General features: G+C 34.0%; 1 protein-coding gene across 2 annotated transcripts in view; it reads left to right on the forward strand.

Moving 5' to 3' along the window:
* The window catches only part of wdb (serine/threonine-protein phosphatase regulatory subunit widerborst), a 77,789-nt gene extending 52,849 nt beyond the window's left edge, over window positions 1–24,940 (forward strand). Inside the window, exons 5-12 of one of the 2 annotated variants that reach the window (XM_089235685.1) lie at window positions 3,040–3,170; window positions 6,415–6,474; window positions 7,424–7,532; window positions 10,707–10,760; window positions 14,795–14,845; window positions 15,556–15,675; window positions 15,887–16,116; window positions 24,189–24,940. In XM_089235685.1, the coding sequence (XP_089091811.1) occupies window positions 3,040–3,170; window positions 6,415–6,474; window positions 7,424–7,532; window positions 10,707–10,760; window positions 14,795–14,845; window positions 15,556–15,675; window positions 15,887–16,116; window positions 24,189–24,297 (864 nt within the window). In that variant the 3' untranslated portion in view covers window positions 24,298–24,940. Of the gene's footprint in view, window positions 1–3,039; window positions 3,171–6,414; window positions 6,475–7,423; window positions 7,533–10,706; window positions 10,761–14,794; window positions 14,846–15,555; window positions 15,676–15,886; window positions 16,117–16,953; window positions 17,051–24,188 lie in introns of those variants that run through there. The other variant, XM_089235686.1, reaches the window with a different exon arrangement.
* The last annotated feature ends 457 nt before the right edge of the window (window positions 24,941–25,397 follow it).

The raw sequence follows: 25,397 nt of genomic DNA on the forward strand, positions 1-25,397 counted from the left end.
AGAGTCTAGAACAGATATTTTATGATTTTATGGTCCATTTTACCTGAACAATTTATATTCTAAATATAGAGCTGTTTATTTCAAATATGTGTGATAGAAAATCAGAGGCAAGAGGTGTAGCATAGGCGGGAGTGGTATGCCACGACTGTAAAATACCGCCACTCTCATAGTTTCTTTTCTGACTTGGTGGCTTAGGCCACCAGACTTCTAGCACCGATTCCTGAGTGGGGCCACGTCGTGCGACCCGCTCTGAGGACAGATTCAGGTGGGGAGTTTAACTGAGGCGGTATATCTGTCAAAGGGTAACGCAGGTGTCCTAAGGCGGGCTCAGCGAGGACGGAAACCTCGTGCAGAGTATAAGGAGATCAGGATTAGGTTTTTGACCTCGGAAGCTAACTTAGTATTAAAACAGTCAAAAACTTATTGTCGATATAGTCAAATACTTTTTTAACTTGATAGATATGTTAAATAACAAAACTTACTTTTATGTAGATTAAAAGTAAGTATATATTCAAAATATTTTATATTTTGAATTGTATAATTACTTAGTATAGAATATCTATTTGATATTTAAATTTTTCTTATCCGCCAAAATTTTATTCCATAGTAAAAATTCTCATGCAGCATCTGTCAATCCACCAATTTAACTCATTTATTGCCATCTAAAAATTTCTTAGCTCAGGTTGTATGAATCCAGAGTTTTAAAGAGTATTTTAAATCGAAACAGCTGGCAGGACTTGATACCCAAAGCATTGTTTTACACTTTCAGATACAGCTTCAAATGGAAAACCATTGCATTATAAATGCTAGTAAATATGCCATATCATAGTGCAAAAGTAAGCATTCGTATGCTTGCACTATGAATAAGTTATGAGTTTCTTGAGCATTATATACAATCAGCACTGCCAAATTAAAGGGCATTTTAACCGCCCTACGGGCTAAAAACATGTTTCTAAATGGTTCTACGCATCGGGTCTAGACCTGGGTTCATTTGTGTAGTGCATGGTCGAGCTTGCAAACTTGTATCTGGAAGAATGTTTTGTCATAGGTTGAATAGTCATGAATAAAAGCACTTTCTACAAGAAAATTGTTAATCCATGAGGATAATTGGGGGCTCAACGACCTTTCATGTTACATAAACACAGAAATTTGGTATTCCTTTATTTGCAGTTCTGATTTAAATTTTAAAAAATCATGATTTTTTCATACCCTGATCAATATAATTTAATAATAACAGAAATCAACATTACATGTATAGCATAAAAGAACTTTTTAAACACCTAGCTGTTATGAAACGATTACAGCAGATGATTGATGATTTATATCATACACATATATAAGTATTTATTCCTTGTATAATATAGGGACTCTAAACATTACACATAATCAATATTTTTTATGAGAATTTTTATATTGGAAAGCAATATTGGAGATTTTTGACTTGAAAGTGTAAACTGTCAAAACTTGCCAACCGTGGCTGGCATGTTGAGCTATTGCAAGGTACCCTAAAGCAGAAAATGCTGAAATATGTGATGTACATTGTAGAACAATCGATGCTACTGCGGAACAATCTGGAAGAATTTTGAGAAAAGTTTAGAGAACCAATATTATATGGGGATTTTCACCACAGAACATTTCCACTTAGCTGAAAGCTCGCAACAGAATAATGCAAAACATTCTGCTTTGGGGGGCAAGGTGAAATAACATTCTTCAATATGTTTTAGTGTCCTGCTCCTAACATTCTATCTATTGTACTGTAACCAATTCCATATTTGTTGGCCCATTCCAGCTCTGCCTTTGAGGTGATGCCGGCCACTTTATGATGCATTACTTGTTTGTGAATGGGAAAGACTTTTAATAAAATGGTATATTGTTTGGAACCCCCAAAGTAGAATGCTTTGCATTGTTCTGCAACAAGTTCTCAGCTGACTGGAAATGTTCTGCTGTTAAAACTTCCATAATAATGTTTTCTACAATTTTCTTAAAAGTTGTTCTGATAGCAGCACTGATTGTTCTGCTCTATACGTCACAGTTTTCAACATCATCTGCTTTGGGGATTGGAACCAGAAATTTAGTTCGTAGAAACGTGTGGTTTGTCAATTGGAGGCATAAGATTGCGCCTCATTTGCATCTTGTGATTACCTGTTACCAGGGCTTGACAAATTGGAAAAAAATTTAGGCAGAAGCTAAGTTTTTTGGAAGCCCAGCATAATTTTTCCGAGAACTACCATTCAAATTAATCTTTTTTTTTTTTTTTTACTTTTATGTGATATTTTGAAAGTTGTAAAATGTAGCTGCGTATGTGTATATATACTTTTTTGAAATGCAATAGACTGTCTGTAATCGGATACACATCAGACCACAGAGAGTTAATGTTTTATGCTTTCATTTTGACCGCAGTGACATTGCACACTCAAGAGAAACAACGGAGTAAAAAATGTACACAAGACACTGTCACAAGTGAAAGAGACTGAGAATCAAATCAAAGCAAATACTGAACTGTATAGACGTGATAGGGGGGCGGGTTACGATACAGCATATTGTTTGTATTGTTTTTCCCCTAAGCAGCAGACACATGCAGAGGCTTATGGTGATATTTTTCATTTCTCTACATCTACAAGGAGCCAACATCCCCACATAAATAAGATCTTTATAGGGGCATATAGTATAATAGTCCCTTGAGGCCACACATGCACATAACGGCTATGCTGCTTTTTTTTTTTTCATTTGTCTTCATGTTTCTATCTTGTCCTTGTATTCACGCAACATGTAATACACATATGTATTTTCTGTAAAATGTCCTGAGAGAGAACTGACATGAAAACACCGGATTACTGGACAGGCCAGAGTCACGCATAGTCAGATTATCGAGAGTCTACTGTACTGTGTGTTTTTCAAACTGGATGCCAGATGGAAATCATAGTTGATGCTTTTTCTATCATTTAAAATATTTGTCATTTGTTTATATATCATGCGCAATTAGTGTATCTAAATATTATATGCATTATAATGTATATTCTTTTTAATTTTCATTTACAGCTGCTAGAACTGTTTGATAGTGAAGACCCGAGAGAGCGGGAGTTTTTAAAAACTGTTCTGCACAGGATATATGGGAAATTTCTGGGGTTGCGAGCTTTCATTAGGAAACAGATTAATAACATATTCCTTAGGTAATTTGCATACTCTGTTTATTATGAGAATTTTTTTCCCCTAAAAGTTTTTAATCAAACGATGGTAATTTTTATGTTTTACATCTAATTATTGGGCAAAACAGAAAGTGGTCTTTACCTTCTATATTTTGATTAGATGAATAGTAATGGCCTTAAGTCTTTAATTAATGGCCTTAAGTCTGATGTTTTTCAACCATGGCTATAAAAGTCTGTGATTTTGATACTGCTGGATCATATTGCGGGCTAGTTCAGTCATTTCAGGTTAGTCAATTGTTTTCAAAACTGCTCTGAAATGGTGCTGGGGGGAGAGGATGCTGCTGTTTGAATTGTGAAAACTGCTGTTTACGGTGGGAACAAGTTTTTGTCTTGTCTTCTAAAATTTTTATCTCACTGAATTTAAAAATGAAATCATCACTAGTTTTCATTGAATCCACTTGTATTGCCCCCATGTCAAAAAATTTGACCAAAACATTGATTCAAGTATTATTAAATATGATCATTTATCTGAAATATCTCTAGGAATATAATTTCAGACATACGATCGGTTTTCTCAAATAAATCAAACTACTTCACCAAATACCAACTCTCACCATATCACTATATTGCAATTTACTGCCATTAATGAGATGGGTTGAAAATGAAGGCGCTGTCTATCGGTGGTTGCCTCAAGTGTTAGGGAAAATGCCTTATATATCCCCTACCTTGGGTTCAAACCCGGGACTGTGATGGCAACTTTCACAGTTATAGACGAGCATTTTACCACCACGCCACTCGGGCATATAAATAAATTAAACTAAGAACTTGATTATGAAACTTAAATTACAAACTTTAAATAATAATTTCAATTGAAAATTTTTAATCAGATTGATCGAGTCCACTAACAACTTAAATTTTTAACTGCAATTAACAATTGATCAATTAACTGACTCATATAATTTGACCAGCCCTAATTCTGAGCCACAATATACAGTCAAACTTGGTTATAACGACATTGAAGGTAAGATTCTGTGAAATTTTGTTGTTACAACCGAGTTTAACGTTTTCAAGATCTGGCTAACTAAAAATGTAATCAGATGCTGTTCAAATATAGTATATAAAGTTATTTCATTATAATTAGGTGACCATATTTGATCGAGAAAAGTATGGAGAATTGGATGCTGAATTTACTGATTCCCTACAAAAAATATTATTAATTTACCAGCAAAAATTGCCTAATGCTTCTTATAAATAACCATTGGCAAGAAAAAAAAAACTAAAGCAAACCTTTAGTGATTTAAAATGTATTTTGTGGGGGGAATACAACTCTCTAAACATTGTAAATATGTCAGAATATTTATAGTCATATTCATTTTAGCACAATTCACAAACTACACATATTACCTTCACATTCCTAAATCAGAATAAGAACTTGCTTTAATGAGACTTAAATTATAAACTTTAATAAAATTTGAATGATTGATCAAATCAACTCGATTGAAATTTTTAACTGTGGTTAAAAATTAATAGATTAATTGGACCAACCCTAATTTACACTATGGAAAATGCTTATAATTATATATAGGCTTTTCACTGCATTTTGAGTTTTAATGTTTGCTATGCCCTTTGGAATGAGGTTATGGTTCTATATATCTTGTGATAACTTGATCTTGGGGTATAAATGGCCAAATTTCGCAGAGCATTATTTTGCACATTTCAATCAATAAAGAGGGATTTTTTTCTCCAAGCTGTCTGTTCCCTAGCTTCATTTCCCACGATTGGTGATTTTAGCAATAATTCAGGGCTCCCACTCATCCTACTGTCATGTCCTACTTTTGTCCTATTCTTTCTAGTTTTTGTCTTATTTTTCCTAACCAAAACCTATCAACAAAATTTGTGTAATTTATTTTAATGGAGGAAGGAATCGCCAACATAATGCTAAATAATGCAAATGTAGTGGACTGCAATTAATGATTCTGAGAAAGCAGAAATTATATAGTTTTATATTTATTTGGGGGGTGTGTATGTGTGGACCATTTGGTGGTTTATTAATTTTTCATTTGCTTAGTTTGAGGGCTCAACAAGTAGAGTAATGATTAAAAACTTCTGCCTGGTTGAAAAAATAATAATTTTGTGTTTACTACCTCATGATCTTGGACAGTAACTAGCAGTAATCATTCAAAATTATGGTGCACATTTTGTATAACAGTTTGCATAACAAAGCAATTGGGTACATAGGCCTATTCTAGGTTTTGTGACTCTCATGATACCCAATAACATTCAATTGTCTTCTGTATTTTTAGGGTATGCAGGAGCACAAACAATATTTACAATGCTCAGCAAAGAGCTAGAAATGAAAGTGCTTCATTTCTCCAAAATGGTTACACTGGCATTGAACACTAAAATTTAAACAAATCCTTTTAAAAAAGGGATGGACAATGCAGTACAACCATCTTGTCTACCTTGTAATTTACACATTTTGCACTGTGCTTTTGGAAGTGGTCTAGAAAGAGCATCATTCTTAAAAAACTTGTGCCTTAATAATTTGCTATGTGCATTTTGTTGACAGACTGGACTGTGGAAGACCCTCCCCCCCCCCCCCAAAAAAAAAAAAAAAGATTTATATATTGTGAAGAGAGACAGAAAAGATTTATTTGTGGTTGCTAGTGCACTGTTTCAGCCGAAAATGGTTTTTGTAACCAAGTCATTTCTTTCACTTTGCTTTGGCTCGAGTCAACCTTATAGGATACTGAAATAGTGCTATAAAAGGAGAGGGGGGCGGGGTTAATTTTAAAATGTTTCAAAAATTTTTTTTTATTTTTTATTATGCTATGATTATGTTATCTGGGGGGGGGGGGTATCTTCCTTCGTCCTACTCTGATTTTTTGAATGGGAGCCCTGTATAATTGACAATTTTACTTACATCGTTTTTGGCAATGATTGCCGATTTTATAGCGATATTAGCAACTAATGGAAATTTTATTTGTGTACCTTTTGCATCCTTTTTGATTGCCGATTTCTTGTAATTTCTTGTATTTTTCTCAAGGAAATATGCTCAGCCTACTTATAAAAGCATATTTTTAGTTTTTTGTGTATAAATGAATTTTTTATGGATCATGCTGTCAGTTTTTAGGTCATAAGAATCCTAGCCCTAATCATGATTTATATTATGTTAATTCATAAACGTTGTTGATTATGTATAAAGTTTTCTTACATGTGTATATATACATAAGTTTTTTACATTCAGTTCCCCCTGTTTTATATTCAGGTTCATATATGAAACAGAACATTTCAATGGAATCGGGGAGTTATTAGAAATTCTTGGCAGGCAAGTACTAGTTACTCATCTAATATATATATATTGTTTAACTGTTATTTTTACACCTATTGCAAAAGCGAAAACCAGTATGCTTTACATGTTCATAATTTTTTGCGAAGAATCAAAACTTTGTTTTGATGGTATCCTGTTTGTAATTTATATTATAGTGTTTGGAACAACCAAATTAATTTTTCACATGGGAATATTCAAAAATACATGTAAACTAAGAAGGTGTATAGGGGTTCAGAGATCAAAGAAACAGTGCAAGAAGTAATTTGGGAATTCATTTTGGTATATTTATAAAAAGTTATATTTTTAAATGAATAAGGGGAACATTGTTTTTTGTTTTTTTCCCAAACCTTGATTAAGTTCGAAGCCCTAGTCTAACTTTACTAATGTCTAATAGTTTTCCTATTGAAATGGGTTTGAACTCCCCTGCCCCACCTTCCCACTTTTATCTGGAATGAGAGAGTTTCTACCATACTGTTTCTTTTTTTTCAAGTCTATTAATTTATTTGGATGTTGCAAACCATCATTTGTCATAAACAACTTTTTTATAATAATCTTAGTTGTGTAGAGATATCTTAAATGGCTATATATAACATTTCTGTAACCGGGTATTATTTTATTTTTTTCATACGTATAGAAGCCAATTTGGATTCCTGCTACAGATTGTATACACAAGTATATTTTAATTGCCACAGAATCAATAATTTTGAAATCAATATTCCTATTGAAAGATTTTTAAGCAAGAGATTGATTGAAATTAATTTTACATAAATAGAATTTATTTCTCTGTTAGAATTTACGAACAATTTATTCTAAGGTAATCATCACAAGTTTTTATTTTCAACAAGTGAACATCAAGTTGTAATAGCTAGATGTTGTAGCTAAATGTAGTTTATATGTCTTTTGAAGATTGTTTTATATTCATTAATTTCGTTATTTTTTGGTACAGCATTATAAATGGGTTTGCTCTTCCACTGAAAGCTGAACACAAACAGTTTCTGGTCAAAGTTCTCATTCCACTTCACACCCCTAAGTCACTCGGACTTTATCATGCGCAGGTAAAATTTTGTTTCAGTATCTTACATTTAATTCCACTCACACACACAAAAATTTGTGATGATTTATTGAGAAATATAGCAAAACTTCTATACAACGTTATCATCTATAATGATAATCTTGTATTTATATTATTCTTTGACCTGCGTAAGATTTTCTCTATAATATAAACATTTAAATTAGATTCTATCTGTAACAATTATTCTGTCTGCTCCCATGAAAATCATTATGTAGAGCAGAGATGCTGCAGTACTCTAATTCACCTGGTCCCAAGACCCAGGTTATTTGAAAAATCTGGGTCTTTTTGAGTGAAAGTGGGTCCCTCTCAAAAAAAAAATTATCTTAAAAAAGTATGGTCCTCACCCCTAATAATTCACTTGTATCTCTATGAATTTTTTCCAGCATGCTCCAGGCATTTGATCACCTGCTTATATCTCTTCGTTGAGTCAGAGCAGGCCATGTTCTGAGGAGGAGGTATCTCTGTGAGTCAAATAAATAATTAATTTCCAAAACATGTATCCAAAGGTTCATTTACTTTCATTGTCTACTAGTAAGAAATTCTTGCAAAGAAGCCAATCAACACTGAGAATTTAACAGATGTAATGAATCAAAAACAAATATATGGTCAATCCTGCTTAAAACGTTCCCATTTAGAACGTTTTAGTGCAACTTATTTTCACGGTCTCAACTCTAAGTAATTCTCATTAAGATTTCCCGTTTAGAGTGTTTTCTTGCTCACAACATTTTTTATGACAGCTTTTTTTTTGGAAACTTTATAAGCAGGATCCACTGTAATTGAAAGTTAGAGGCAGACATTTATGTATTTACTAATTAATCACTCTATAAATTCCCTTCTGATTGATTTTCCAGTTCATTAAAAAAATCTTGGTTCTTTCAATAATATCTTTTGATTAAATTTGAAAGCAAACGAGATTCTCTCTCTCTCTCTCTCCTCTCTCAGTACTCTCTCTCAGACACTCGTCTTCTGATTCCCTATTCATATAAATCCTTGCGAAGCAATTTATTGGTAGAATGATTTTATTTTCCCTCCCTGACGGTCCACCATTCTGATCTATTGCCATTTAACTGCCACATATTTTCACACCTGAATATGGGGAGCTATGTCCGATTTGTGTTGGTGAAACTTGACAGTGTGCTTATGTGTGTTTGTGCCCAGCATTTGGAGTGTTTTGTGTTCAGTAGGTGATGCCATCTATCTAGATACTTTCTCAAACGGGGGGGGGGGGGGGCAAGCAGGCATTTTGGCACCCCGTGTAATGTAATAGAACATTAATGTGTATTGTAATTATAAAATAATAAACGTGTAATGTAATAGAACATTACACTGGGAATGAATAAAACTGAAGAAGCAGTTATAAAGGGTGGATTTAGCGCCCCCTTCAGTCCAGAACCTGGAGCACTAGACCTGCCTGCTTTCCCCCCTCCCAGTTGCTGCCCTGCATCTATTCTCCAAATTGGTAATGCATGAATTTGAAATTTAATGTGTGTATATTTGTGTTGTAGGTCTGCGTGATCGCTGTGGCAACCAGAGTTTTTTTTCAAAGGAATAGCCCACTCAAAATTAGAAACCTTAGAAAATATGTATTTTTAGCCAATTACCACTGCGCAATCACAGGTTCCAAACCTGGATTTTCACGAAAGGCAAAAGCTGGGAAGGGGATATGGAGGGCCCCATGCCCCCTCTGCCAAGAAGATCAAAAATTAAAAATATTTTTGTAGAAAATTAAAATATTGGAAAATATATATATATATATAATTCTTTTTGAGTGTTAGTGGCCCAAACTTTCTGTGAAGAATTAGATCCTTGTGCCCCCTTCAAAAGCCGAATCTGCATACACAACCGTGATTGCGTGCACTGCGAAACGGTCACCACCACATAGCAGCTAGGTGGCAAAACTGTGGATATTTAAAGTAGAGTTTTTACATATTCTTTTTTTTTTTTTTTCTGAATGATCTCAAAGTTTTTTACAATTTAAACAGGTGTTTCAAATCCCTTGATATTTTTTAAAAAAATGTGCATTCACAATCTTTTAGGAACAAGGTGAATTTAAGCCATACAGATGCTGTCTTTGAATGCCGGCAAATAGCCATGAAAGTACCGTAATTTTTGGTATGTAACCGGAGGGGAGAAAATCTGCAGGGGAATAAAAACTCTGAACTTTGAAAATTCTGTACACAGCCCCTCATTCAGGGAAGCAACTAGATATCCCTCATCTTATTCAACAACCTGCGTGTACTGATCAATACAATACAGTATAGTACACAAAGTAGTAAAACCACTTTCTCAAGGTTGTGCGATCATAATAGACAGTAAAAAAAAGTTGGAGGTTTTTCTTTCTTTGTTTTTCTTCTTCTTGGAACTAGGAAAGAACGTGTCCTGGAGGACGCGTGATCTAAATTTTGGGTATTTGCCACGGTATAGCGTGTCATTGACATGTCTGTGTAGACTTCACTGTATTTTATTTCTGAAAAAAAATATTAATGAGTGCTATTTTGTAAATACAATTTTATTATGCTTTGGGGATTTTTCCTTGTGTGAAACTTGAAAGTCAGTTAAATTTAATTTATTTTTCTGTTCATTTCTCTTCAGTTTTCCTCTTCATTATATGTCTAACCTCACAAATGTTTCTTTTTTTGCAACCGATTTGAATGCACATACATGACTAGGGGTAATTTAGATTCCATGATAGGAACCCCAATTATTATTATTTTCTTCTTGTAACTCAGAACTTTCTCCGGCACAACTCGTTGTTTGGGGCAATGAGCTAAAATCGTGTAAGTGACAGAGCCTGGTGGTGGTTGTTCTGTTTTGTTCACAACATTTGAGATAAAAACATTTTTCATAGCAACTGCAATTCAAAGTGAATGAATCCTTGTGAATATTTGAGATTTTGAAATAATGAGAATGTAAGCAATTTACTAATTTCTTTTTGTTTTGGAGACTATTGCTAAAGGTGAAAATTACTCAGTTTGTGAATTTGAAATGTGACGTGTAAAATTAATTTAAATGTAATATAATTTAATTGTTTTTACCTTTTTTTTGGAGGAGAGGAGTCATCATATTTTCACTCAAAACACAGTTGTATTGCATGTCATTTCATGTTACTACATATATCTGGACAATAATCTAAGTTTTATATTGAATCTTCATACAGTTGGCCTATTGTGTTGTCCAGTTCCTGGAAAAGGATGCCACTCTTACTGAACAGGTTTGTTTTTTCCTCTATTTGTACGATTCATACCATTATATGATTTTAATTATTTTTTAGATAAGAAATATTTGTCTATGTTCGAATCTCGCTCCAACATGCCAAATATATATATATTTTTTTCAAACCGAGCACAACTTGTGTCTATCGCCATAGGCAATTTACTACCTAGTGAGTTGTACTGAAAGTGTAAGTGTGGGTGTACTTAACAGTCTGAGTGCGTATCTAGTGTTGTGTATGATTTTTCAGTGCTGCCATCTATATCTCAGAAGTGAAGTGAGAGATGTTTAGTGACTGAATAATTTGTACTGTTTGTAGGACTGTTGCTCTGTGTGGCGAGACTTTTTAACGGGGAGATCGGCTCGCATTTGCGCCTCAAAGTTGGGCACCACAGAAAACCAACTTCAGCCGACCACCACGGTGGTGACGGTGGGGATCGAACCCGGATCCCCACGATGTGAGTCCGTCACTATGACCACTCGACCACCACAACTGCTGTTAGCCCAAAAATCAATTTCATGTCTATAGTTCTGTTCATTTGTTAATATTAGAGTCAAATGATCTAAAAGATGCTCTTAATAATCGAGAATATTCATTTTTCTTTTAAATAATGAATTTTTTTACTAATTTTGTTTACATTCTGAAATATAAATCAGTTTTTTCATTGCCTGAAACATTTAAAACAAAATCATTTTGGCATAATCACCTCATAATGACAACTTTTAGTTCGAGAATATTTTCACAATATTCTCTTGATCATGATAAGAGGTTTTAGAAGTTCGGTTATGAAGGTTTTAAAAGGCTTAAGATTAAAACCTTAGAAAATTATTTTAAAATCATAAATTTTCAAAAAAAAAAAAAAGTTCAAAAAAAAAAATTAAACCAAAGTTGATGACAAAGGCAGCTATCCTTATATAATCATCATCATTCTAAGAAGATATACAAATAATTTTCTTCAACATACACACGCATAAATTTTGTATCACTTGTAATTCTATAAGTTGTGCAATTCAGCCATGTTGGTTTCATTTTCTTGCTTCTAAACTGATATTGCACGACGTCATACCCTTTGTTCGAAAAAAGCGTGTTTGTACATCACACCCTCTATGTTTCACGGATAGCGTGCGGAACCTTTATCTTGAAAAGAAAAGAGCATTCAGAGAGTATAAAAGTGGACAAGGTGACCTATCATTGTTTACTGATAAAAGAAGACTGTTGAAGAAAGCGATAAGGGATAGTAAAAAGGAAGTTGAATCTAGGTTGGCAGATAACATTGGCTCTGACCCAAAATCATTTTTTCGATACGTCAATAATGGATGTAAGGGGACAGTTGGCCCCCTCTTGATAGGAGGCTCTAGGGTAGAGAGCAATGTAGGCATGTGTAGTGCTTTCAATGACTTTTTCACGTCGGTTTTTAATGGAGATAATGATATTCGATACAGGTGTTGCATGGGGTAATAAAACCCTCAACGATATTCAAGTAGAAGACGTGGAGGTCCTAAATCTTCTAAGAAATGTATGTGCAAGCAAAGCACCAGGGCCAGATGATATCTATCCCAGGGTTCTCGGGGAAGGTGCTAATGAATTGTTGGGGACAGTCGCACAGATATACAGGAGTAGTGTTGCTGAGGGTATCGTCCGGAGAGATTGGAAAAGTCATGTGTAACTAACCTCCTTTGCTTCTATGATTACGTGACTAAGGCTTTGGGTTATAGCAAAAATGTTGACGTTGTTTACCTTGATTTCCAGAAGGCATTCGATCTGGTCCAATAGGGTGAACTCTTAAAGCGTTTACACGAGATTGGGATTGGGGGCAACTTGCTGAATTGGATAGAATCGTGGTTAAGAGATAGGTCGCAACGAGTTATGGTGAACGGGGAATTCTCTGGTTGGACAGACGTCACAAGTGGAGTTCCTCAGGGAAGTGTCCTTGGCCCCATACTTTTTTCACTTTTTATTGACAAACTCGATCAGGGTATCGATGGGATTACTAGCAAATTCGCAGATGATGTGAAGCTAATGGGGGTAATCGGGAATGAAAGCGACAGGGAGTTGCTCCAGACCAACTTAAACAGGATTGCAGCATGGGCCAATGAATGGAGCATGATGTTTAGCGTAGATAAGTGCATGGTCGCTCATTTTGGTTCGAACAACCCACGGTTCTCTTACGAGTTGAATGGTGTCACTATCCCGGATGCAACTAGGGTCACCGACTTGGGAATTCTCATTGACGAGTGACTTAAGTCTTCTGAACATTGTTCAGCGGTGGTCAAAAAAGCGAATAGAATGCTTGGTCTCATTTTCAAAAAGGTCTCTTCGCGTTCTTCTAAAGTCATTCTTCCGCTTTTTCGAGGCTTAGTTCGTCCTGGACTGGAGTATGCTGTAAGGTTTTGGAGACCATACCTACAGAGGGACATAGACTTGGTTGAAGGGGTGCAGAGAAGAGCTATGCGTGTCCTTATTGGCATACAGGGCTTGAGTTATGAAGAGAGACTTCATTTTTTGAATATGTTTACATTGGATGAACGCAGGTGTCGAGGAGATATGATCGAAGTGTTCAAAATTTTCAATGGGATGGATAGGATGGACCATGAACTTTTAGTACACCGCCAATCGACTGCTTTTACAAGGGGACACCAATATCAATTGGTGAGGGACAATGCAAGGTTATGGTGTCGCAGGGAATTTTTCTGTAATAGGGTTGTTAATAAATGGAATAGCTTACCCCCAGAGGTAGTAAATTGTAACACAATTGACACGTTTAAAAAGAAATACAATAAACATGTTGGGGTAAATCGAGAAACTATCCATTCTTAGAATAAGACAACCATAAGTATTCTTTATGGGCATTGTATAATATTTTATCATGTGTATATATTGTTTATAATTTGTGTTAATTGCATTTTTAATTGGGTTGATGTGTTTTTGAAATATGACATCCATATTTTTATGGGCATCTTTTTATCAGCCACCTCGTTGGGCATTTTGTCTGTTGTGGCGTTGTATTTGTATATTGTGGGCTACAACCTTCAGTATTCCCAGTCTTCTTGGTGGGAAAAAGAGAGACAGGGACAGAGAATATTCTCTTGGGGGACGACTATTATAAATTACTAGAGAATATTCTTATCAAAAATAAAAATTGTTCAAGATATTTATAAAGATTATTTATTATAATACATATTATATTACAAATACTCTCTGGAAAGATTACTATTATAAATAACTGGGGAATATTCTTATCAAAAATAAAAATTGTTCAAGGTATTTATAAAGATTATTTATTATAATACATATTATTACAAATACTCTTGAGAATACTCTCTGGAAAGATTACTATTAAAAATAACTGGGGAATATTCTCTAGAAGGACTATATTTTAAATAACTTGAGAATAATTCTTATTTTTGATAAGAATATTCCCAATAATTTATAAAAAGTAGTCCTTCCAGACAATATTCTCCAGGATATTATATATAACTATAGTATAAATAACAGAATATTCTCATTAGGAATAATAAGAATATTCTCAACTTATTTATAATCGTAGTCCTTCCAGAGAATATTCTCCTAAAGATTATTCTTAAGAATTTTACATCTCTAGTAAAATAGAATAGAATTTCTTTAATTTTTGAAAAGCGTTGTCATGCCTCTACTGATACCATGGTGTGCCAGTGCTGCGGGTTGGCCATCCCTGTTATAAAGTTATTAAAATTACCTGTATCAATGATTTTGATTAAAATGGCGAAGTCAAGAAAACTCAGATTAAAAACCAGGACCTTTTTGCAAAAAAGTGGGGACTATCCTGGGAAATACAGAATGTATGGTCACCCTAATCATTACATTAAAATCAGATGCTCATTTGAATATTAATGTAATATATGAAATTAATTTGATAAATAATGTTAATAACATAACACATTTTCAACATAAAAAATGTTTGATTTTGTGAATCACCGTTTTTTTGTTTTTTGTTTTTTTTTAATCGGACAGTAATTGTCTGAAACATTATGTTAATTATGAAATTTCTTTTTCAGGTCATCAAAGGCCTGTTGAAAATTTGGCCTAAAACATGCAGCCAAAAAGAGGTCTCAGTCTTTCTATATTAATACTACCCAATTCATAATTTGATCAGTACATCAGTGGTTCCCAACCCAAATAATGCACAAGTTATTGAGGGCACTTCTACATTTCCCACAAAGTTATTTACTAATTTTATATATATATATATTTCAAATACACACAATCAGACAGAAAACAAAAAAGCAAAAAAATAAACACGTTGTGACCTATGGAGATTTTGCAATCCTTCCATCAAGTCTAGATGAGACACATATTTGAAGTTGTTACAGTGCAACAGCATTTGTTACTATGGTATGTTTGTTAATCTTTTCTAAGTAAATTCAGGCGAAAATAGTGAGAGATTACTGTATATGTTTTGTTTTTTTAAACAATTTTAACAGTAAATGAATCTCACTGTATTATATCCAATTCAATTACATTTCTTATATTACTCGTGAACTGTTTGGTAATTCGAATCCCTGATTGTTACTTTTCAATGCAGCTGCACTATAACTGTTACATCTATGTTCTGATTCGGGATGCAGGGAAAAAATATTGAAACATAAAAAAGCACAACAAAGAAAAAAGTTTGGGAACCACTGCAACTATATCTCAAAAAAAAAATGAAATGACTTTGTTTTATGTAAAAACACTCAACATTGATTTGAATTGTGATTTTTTTTTTTTTTTTATACATGGGGGATTGATGAATTGCATCATATATCTTTCTTCATAGGTCATGTTTCTAGGGGAAATCGAAGAAATCTTAGATGTGATAGAACTATCGCAATTTGTAAAGATACAAGAGCCTTTATTTAAACAAATTTCCAGATGTGTATCCAGTCCGCATTTTCAGGTAAGCTGTTTACTTTTCAACTAAAATTTGATGTATTTGTGCAAGTACCCATTTGTTATTAAAAAAATCGTAAGTCTGTCACTATATCAGTTGATTGTGTTAAATAAATGGTTTTATTAATGTTTGTATTTTTTGAATTTTTTTTTTCAAACATTTAAATTCCATTGCACTTCATTAACTGTAATATATATATATATATTTTTTAATGTAGGTGGCAGAGAGAGCACTGTATTTCTGGAATAATGAATACATCCTAAGCTTGATAGAAGAGAACAACCAAGTCATAATGCCTATCATGTTTCCTGCCCTTTACCGTATTTCTAAAGAGCATTGGAACCAAACAATTGTTGCTCTTGTGTACAATGTCCTTAAAACTTTCATGGAGATGAACTCCAAATTGTTTGATGAACTGACAGCATCGTATAAATCTGAGAGACAAAAGTTAGTTTTGAAGCTTTTCCTTTCTTTTTTCTTTTTTTTTTTGTGAAATTAATATTCTTTTATCGCAGTAGAAGTCAACCACATATTGCAGGTGTTATCATGTTTTGCATTCATGTTATCTTCTATCAGCCACTATGCGATCATGCAGGCATAGAAATGGCTTTTTGTCATGACCCAGACTGCTTCACCTAGCAAAAGTGTGGGTTTGATTCCCTCTGTTGATCAGCACAATAAGTTAAATTTTTCAACTTTGAGATGCTAATGCCCGACTAGCTCTCATTTAAAAACATCTCGTCGCAAAGAGAAGCAAACCCAAAACATAAAATATTGCACCCATTTCCGAATTTCTAATTTCCAATCCAGAACAACACCAGATGAGTTAAGATTTACCAAAACGTTTTATAATCCTGTACTAACCATTTCATTGCCAAACTATGAACTGAGCTACTTATCCTCTTAAAATTTGGCACTCTGGTTCTTTGCACATACCTGTCCATGGATTAATTTAAAAATTTGAAGGAAGAAAAAATTCCCTTTGTTTTTAAGGTTTACAAATGGAATGTTTGTAATGCTGGGAAAAAGATTTGAATATGAAAACCAATATTATCCATGTGATCATATGATGATTATTCCTAAAATATTGTTTATAATATGTAATTTTCCCTTTTATATTACAAATTCATAATGTCTATGATAGGACAAATTATATTTTTTTATGGGTCCCTTTGCCACATTGGTAACATTTACATTTAGTGTTTTTTCAACAACACACACCATCTTTGCATCTAAGACACAATATAATTAATGTCCATCAGATTATCTGACTTCTTTTTTCAGGTGACTGCATGGACACTTGGGTGAATGTTCTACCTCTCCTCCTTCATTTGTAGAAGACTTGTCACTTTTCCTCAAAATTCCAAATGTGAGATACAACCGGTTTCTCGTAATTCTGTATGTATTATCCAACATGGTGTAACTGCCATGCTCAAAGCAATGCTGAACAAGCTCCACCACCACTTTTTGCTTCTACATTGTGTTTATAACTTTTGAGAAGTTTGTCCAGCACCTCCATTTTATTTTATTTTTTTTGTTGACTATTTGAGGCTGTGGTATTTTAGTTTTGCCTTTATCTTTTTCATGGAAGCCAACGGTTCATGATTGTAACTCTTTGATGCAACTGTTACGTTACAAAATTATCATTCCAGCTAACATATATCATATAAAGAACAATCGGACTGGTGATTATCTTTGAATAATCATGATCTGCCCTTCATCTTTTGAACAATAAGCTTCAGGAGTTTATAACACCTCATTCTTCATTATTGCAAAGTATATCCACCATTCCATATGCATCAGCTGGAATTGTTCCTAATTAATATTCGACAATATCCATGATGTTCCAAAGTTCATCAGCAGGTAATTAGCATATATTTACGTCATTTAACTCAGAATCTGACAGTTTCTAAATCTGTCCATTAATTTTTTCTAATGTGAGGTATTTTTTATGCATGATGTATAGAAATCTTGCATACAGCTGAACATAAGACCACCTTAGATATCTGAGATAGTTTTATGTTCTGAGATGATGAAGCATCTCATTTTGACTAACTAGTCTGCTGTTCTAAAGAGAATTCATTTTCAATAATGGTGGAAGAAAAAAAAAATGCACTCAGTAATAACGGCACTCCAATTAGTACATTCATTTGTCTGGAATCTTGTCTTACCCAGGATTCACTCCTTTGCACATGGTGATTGCTGACAAATATTCTAATGAAATACTGAAGTAGCCTGCTATATATCAGATATTGCCCAAATCCTGATCTGTTGAAACATCAATGTTCCATTAATGGAATATGCACTTTTGAACCCATTTAGCATATTCATTCGTAACAGTAACAAAAAGAAGTTGTTTCTAGTGGTAAAAATAGGAAGTAAACTTTAATCTACTTTGAAATTGTGTTTTTGGCAAATTTTGATTAACAGAGGGAATAAAATACCCAAAAAGGTCAAAATAGTTTATAATACAAAGGTGACAACAGGCAAAATGTTCAACAAAGTGGCTGAAAAAAGCTGTCCATAAAATACTGTAGATAATACAGTAGATACAGTAGAATCTTGTATTTTAGAATCGCATATAATAATAAAATTCAATTAGAAATCTGGGTTGTCAGAAATTATCACTGTTGTCAATTACATACTGGACGTATGGGGGAAAACCTAAGAATTATCAGGATTTTCATTTGTTATCAATTTTTTTTTTGCACCAGATTTATTACCCACCCATACATTGTCGTCATTAATCTGTAGACTGTAGGAAAGTCAGGATATCTATCTTTCTCCTTTGTTGATAAACATTTCTATACTCCATTCTTAAAGTTCTCATTGGCCATAGTAATTGCTATAGTGTGGCACTAATTGTGTAGTAAACTTCCTATAGTGGAGGCAAATGAAATAATAGAAAATAGAGATAACTGAGTTCTTTGGCAGTTTTTTTTCAGTTGATCAGATTCACAGTTCTTTGGTCAAAAGACTTTCTCAAAGGATCTATGGTATGTGCATTTTCTGAAAATGATCATATTCCATACTGGAACAGCTCTATTCTAAACCTTAACAATGGGTGAATTAAAAAAAAAAAAGATTCATCTTGCCTTGAATGAGGAAAAAGAAAATTTTTTTTAAGCGACTGCACGTTGGTGGTAAAATATTTTAAGTTAACTGTACTGTATTTGCAGTTTTGTTAGAACTACTTTCATATTCCTATGTTATCTTTACGGGAAAGCTGCTCAGGCGTAGTTTGGCAAATTTTTTGGACATTTCTTTGAAACATTGCTGTTGATGCAGACTGTCAAGTTGTATGGTTTTAATCTGTTTATAATCTGTCTGACCTTTTCCTTCTTCTCATCAGTTTTATTACTTTCTTTTTCATTTCGTTCTCAATTTTCAGTTCTGGCGTAGAAATGCCAAGCTCATCATTGTCACATTCATTATGTACAGGCCTACAAGCTCCTCCCACATAATTCACATTTCTTGCTGTAAAAAGTACCATATTTATGTCCTGTCAACTTTTTGAATTGATTCGTATGGGCATGGATTTCCATTTTTATAGTTCTCACTGTAATTAGTGACATCATTTATTTTTCAATCAACGATAGAACAAATGACCAGAACTGGCCACACCAATGTCTTCAAACCATCAGTCCACAAAACATTTGTCGTGATTCATGTATCCGCATCATAATTTTAGATGTAATAACTGAAATACCATCTTCATATTAGTTTTTATTTATCTCAACTGTCAGGTGGTCTATGAATTATATATCCTATTTTCAACTACAGTGAACTAATATAACAATATTCTGGAGATGAAGAAAGTATCGTTGTAGAGGGATTATCATTATATTGAGATTCAGCATCATCACCGACCATCAGATTTATGCTGCTGTTGACATCTCTTCTAAATTGGTATCACCATAAAATACGCTTGAGAGTATTTATTGGCTGTCTAAAGGTATATTTAATTGATGAAATTTAGTTGGGTGTTTCACCCTTTAAAGGCATTTACTGCACTTCACTTTTGTTTCTTACCAGAAAATAGCAATCGCTTTGACTTTATTAGCACTTTCAGGGGGTTCCCGCTATTGCACAATACATGCACTGGAAAACCCTTGAAAGAACAAAAATTAGCGAGGTATTTAAAAATATATTGAAGGTAGAGGTGTTTTTGAGTGAGATGTAAAAAAAATATCGCTGTGGGGTGGTTTCAAAAATCTATAAAAATTATGTTAGGTATTTTTTTTAATCATTTATATCGAGTATTGGTATAAGAAGGTTTCACTGTATTTTTACTGGTCTGTAGGTATGAAAATCTCTCTCTCTCTCTCCAACTACACTGACAGAAAATGAAAATATTTACATAAATTTACATAAAAAGTAAATCATCAAAATTACATTAGATGGCAATCGGCCAAATATTAATTCTTGTATAATGATTCATTAACCCTTTAAGAGGCAATGAAAAGATATCTCGTTTTCATAAATACCTCTTATTTTAACATTTTCATGCTTAGATACTTTGATGACCATACTAAAAATGATTTCTCAATAAAAAGGTTTTCCCTAATACCCCTTAGTTCGCACCTGCTGAAAATCGGAAGAATGCCGAATGCCTACTTCATTAAAACAATATATGGTATTTTGAAGAGTTTAATGTTTTCTGATTGCCGCTTAAAGGGTTAAAATCACATCAATTGGCTCACTGAATGTCCACAATATCAGAGCATCCTGTCATGCTGACTAATTGTTAATTTTTAATTAATTTGAAATCATCTACTTAAATTGTCAGTGATTATTTTGATCACTGGTAGATGTAGCTAGTTGTGAGATAGCATGCTGAAGTCTCAGAAGATGGAAGCATTGATGGAAATGTGGCCGGCCTTTAGAGTAAAAAGTGTGATAAGGTTTTCGCATCTAAACTAAATTCAACATTCACAGCTGAAATTCAGAAACTGGTGGAAGTGTACGGTGTCAGTGTAATGTCTCGTGGTTTTGGTTGTACAGAATTCAATAAAGGCAGAACAGATGTGCAAGATGAGCAAAGATTGTGGAGGCCAGGCACGTCCACCACAGATGACAATGTGTGCTATGCCGAAGCTTTCATTCAAGTTGATCATTGCATTCATCTGATCGAGATTGCACAAGAACTCAACATCCCCATTGACAGTGTACACAATATTTTGCATGAACAATTGGGTTATCAGAAGACGTGTTCTTCCTGGGTATCTTGGTAACTCACCAATGAGCATAAAACCACATGAATAGGGTTGTCTCTCCGGCATTTAATGTGGTTTTATTTTGTGGGTGTTCCATTCCTACATCGTATTGTTACAGGGCATGAAACATGGGTTCATCGCATGACACCTGAGATGAAGCAAGCATGAATGTCATGGAAGCATCCCTCGTCTCCACTTTATAAGAAGTTCAAAGCAGCACCATACGCGAATAAAGTTATGGCCATAATCTGTGGGACTGCCAGGGTGTTGCTGCTGGTTGATTTCCTCATCCATAGAACGACCGTGATTACTGTTAGTTATTGTGCCGCGATAGATCGGTTACGCAAGGCAGTTTGCCGGAAATGACCAGGACTGCTCTCAACAAGTGTCCTATTGTTGTACAACAATTTGTTGTTGCTGCCAAAGTTCAGCAAGCCATCTTGACTAGTTTGCTGGCTCCACAACCTTAATACTGTTTTCTTCTATGCCAGTTTCGATATGTGTGTGCCGATGGAACAAATGCTTTGACAACCATTGTGATTATCAGGAGATGTAATATGTACCAGTTCCTTACTACAGTTTGTATCTCTTTGAATTCGTGAATAAATTTTTTCTCTCAGAAAGCTTGTTATCTTACTTTTTGAACTACCTTCGTCCATTTAAGAGATTGTAAAAAAAACTGGTTGAAAAGAAAAAGGATATGCAGTAAAATCTTGGTATTCGCCACCGTAATAAATAGTCACACCACTTAAGTCATCGTTTTTCTTTGGTCCTGTCCAGCTTTCGTAGACTATGTTATTAAACCCTCATTTACTTGTACCTGATTTTGATTAACTTATCACTATGGAATTGTTTGAATGAGAGGGACAGGTGATTTTTACGGCTCTTTTTAAGGAAAGAGCTTTTGGTAACAGCATTGCCATGTGTTCAAATGTGACCATAAAAAACCTTGTGTATCAAAAAAAGAATAGCTCAAGTGAGGAAAGTGACACTGAGGAAGTTCATTTGCCAACTAAAACAACAAAAGTTCTTAAAGTGTTAAGCTGAACCTGATTTTGGCATGGGTAAGTGGGGTATTTGACAAGATCCGCCCTGATTTGGGGCTTTAAATTTCAGCAACATATATTTGTTGACAAACCAGAGAATTTTTTCCCCTTCAAGTCAAAATTAGGGCTTGATTCTGACTTGAGCTATTGCTGAAGAATTTAAACCACTCAAATTAAATGTGCTATAAAATTAATGTGCTGAAGAAAAAATTTACTACTAGCATTTACTCTGATTGGTCTAGATTAATACAACATTGGTATAAATCGTCAGTGTACCTGTGTAGTCAACCATAATAAGTAGACATTGTAATACTAAAATTTTTATCAAAAATTTTTCCATTTTAGAATATTTCCCAACAGTTTTTGCATATTGAAAAATGGCTGTTCAATTCAAACTTGCAAACTTGATCAAGGAATAAAAAAAATACTTTGCAATTCTATGTATATCTCAATTTAACTCATCAAATTGTGTTAAAGAGTTTCTAATTTTGAAGCTATAGTATGGCTATGAGAATGAATATGAAATCAAGATCGTCATAGAAAAAAAAGAACAGGTGAAGCTCAACCTATCTGTATAAAATTAATAAAATAGATATGGCTGTAAGATGCAGAGAAACAAACAAGGCTCAAACAGGTCACTTCAATCGGTTCTTGGTATAAAAGGAGGTGTCGTCCTCCTCCTAACCAGATCATACCGCACCACTCCGTCTCAACGAAGAGATGTAAGTAGGTGGTCAAAGAAGACCTGGCCTGTGCTGAAAAATGTGCTTACGTGTGTTGTTAACCTAATACAAAGTTTGTTTCTGTGTAATGCCTGTTTTAGTGCTGTCATCTGCCATCAACTTTTCCAAACTATGAGTGAAGTGCAGCGATTTAATAATTGCACGCACCATTGTAGGCATGTAGCTCTCTGTGGCTAGACTTTAAAGGGAAGATCAGCTTGCATTCATGCTTCGAAGTTGGGAACCATAGAAAACCAACTTCGGCCAACCACCACTGTTGCGACGGTGGGATTCAAACCCAGGTCCTTGTGATGCAAGTCCGTCACTGTGACCACTCGATCGCCACAGCGGCGATTCTTAGTCTAGATATTTAACAGTTGGTCAGAATATGTAAATCTAATTTTGCAGCATGCTGGCTTATGTGGTAATCAAAAAAAATTTCATCTGAAAATTAAACGGTTGCATGTTCAAGAGTACTCATTCATTGTTTTGGATAAAAGAGATTTGATTTGTTGTCCTAATCAAATATAAATCTAGTTAAGCTGCTTTTTTCTTTAAATACGTATTATTGAGTAGCGTGCAACTTTTAGGAGAGTTGATGCTATACCAATTTGATGTTTTATGAATTTTTGATTATTTCATGGTCAGTGGAAGTCAGGGAAATTTTTCAGTTAAAAGTTGTAGGAACCCTGATGTAGCTGTTTATATGATATATTTATTTTTTATAAATTGTGCAACATTATTAATAATACTGTGTTCGTCGTGCAGAGCTATTTAAAATGTTAATTTTCTTCGCATTACTAACCTCTGTAGATCCATAAAATTTAATGCAAGCATGCATGAATTCTGTCATACAGGTGTTGATCGCCCTTCTGAAGTATGGATTTCCATACCATTTGCATAGGTGCCAATGCTTCAGATTTTTCAGCCTAATTAAAATTGTCCGGTCAGAAATCTAATTCTTCTGATTTTTCTGTATCTTCATAGAAAAATCCCTGAAAGTTCTCAAATTGAGCTTTGTTTGAACGGAAAACCCCTAAAGAAAATACTCTTCCAGTCCTTGTGATTTTAGGCTGACCCTGTTATCTCAGGAAAAATATGGGGAATCAGGATTTCAAGTAAGAAAAATCTGTAATTGTCACCAATTATAATGATTAAAGCAAGCAAAATGGGTAATCATTGCTAAAAAATCAGGATAGGGAAAAATGTGTCCCTTAAAAACAGGATTTATATATGGTCATGCATTGCAATTTCAAAAAATTCCCTGGGTTTTCCCTTTTATTTGTTTGACAGGTTTTCTTTGATGCGAAATGTGTCACCATGGGATAAACTATACATTTTTCAAGTCTGAATTGGCACCTATGTTGTTATATTTGGTCAGTGAAATCAGCAGAGAGAGAGAGAGAGATCATTGTTTTTTTTTAATGTATTTTATGCATATGGTTTTTCTTATATATGCAACAAAACACTTGACTTTATGGAGTATCTTCTCATAAATTTGTTCAGAGTTTTGATATATGTTTTTTTTTTATCAGGGAGAAGAAGAAAGAGAAAGAACGTGACGAACTATGGAAAAAACTGTCTCAGCTTGCTCTCAACCATAAGGCTAAACCTAATTCCACGGCGAAACAGTCTTCTCCCTAGCGTTGCCTTTTCCATGAATATTATACATATAATGTGAAGATGTATTTGCTTGCATTAAGAAAACAAAATGGTAAAACAATATATATAACGAGAAAAAAAATCTAGTGGATGTTACTTGCCCTCGTTCCCACAGATGGACCAAAAGTAATAAATCTGGGGATAAATTGTCTGCTCTTCTGATGAAAAGTGGAACAGTTTTCTTGTTCTTCGGAGAAAATTTAGTCCATGCGAAATTTTTGTGTCAACATAAAAAAAAGAAGAGGAAAAAAACTTTGTAGGCAGCAAAAACAAAACCAACCGATTCCCCTCCCCCCCAAAATGCATGTTGGCTCATTCAATATGTCAGATTATTAATTGTATTACGATGAAGTATTTGTATTATTATTATTATTAACCAGTTACCCAGAGGTACTAATATTGTACAGTTTGGTCCATATATATATATAATTGTTTAACAAAATTCAGAGTATTGTGAATTTTGTGGGAGGGGCAAAATAAGAGAAATTTTCAGGGTAAGTTTAGGTATATGCTGCATTTGCCATCATAGCAAATTTACTATTAGCCTTTGGAAGGACTATATATTTATATTTAACAAGGAGATAGTACCCTACCGTTTTTTTTTTAAAGCTTGTTTGCAAATCTTAATTTTTTTGTAAGAACCAGCCAGGGGGAATAAATAATATAATACATCAAGCCGGACGGGGGGAATATATATCATCAACAAAGCATTATTTGAGGAGAGTTTAAATTTCTTGTTGTGTATTTTTTATACTGTAAATGAGTTTGACAAATGTAAAAAAAAAATTTAATGTTTACAAGTTTTTCCAGACCATAGTACCACATTTTTTTTTCCAACATCAGACCTCGCTGTTTGAAAATGAAACTGTCTTTTTTTTATTATGTCCCCCCCATGTTAAATATGCTGCCGAAAAGGGGCTCAAGGGATCATGCAATATTGTCATACACAATAATGATGTACAGTGTTGGCACTCACTGTGGAATTATTGCACTTGCACATAGAGCAGTTGTACAAACGTGTGCATTCTTAAGTACGAGATGTAATTTGTTTGAGTTTTTCTTTTTTTTTTTTCTTCTTTCAA

The sequence above is a fragment of the Pholcus phalangioides genome, unplaced genomic scaffold (genome assembly GCF_987345545.1).
Source record: "Pholcus phalangioides strain wild (caught in Gottingen) unplaced genomic scaffold, Ppha-v1.0 ptg000009l_1, whole genome shotgun sequence".
Taxonomy (NCBI): Eukaryota; Metazoa; Arthropoda; class Arachnida; order Araneae; family Pholcidae; genus Pholcus; species Pholcus phalangioides.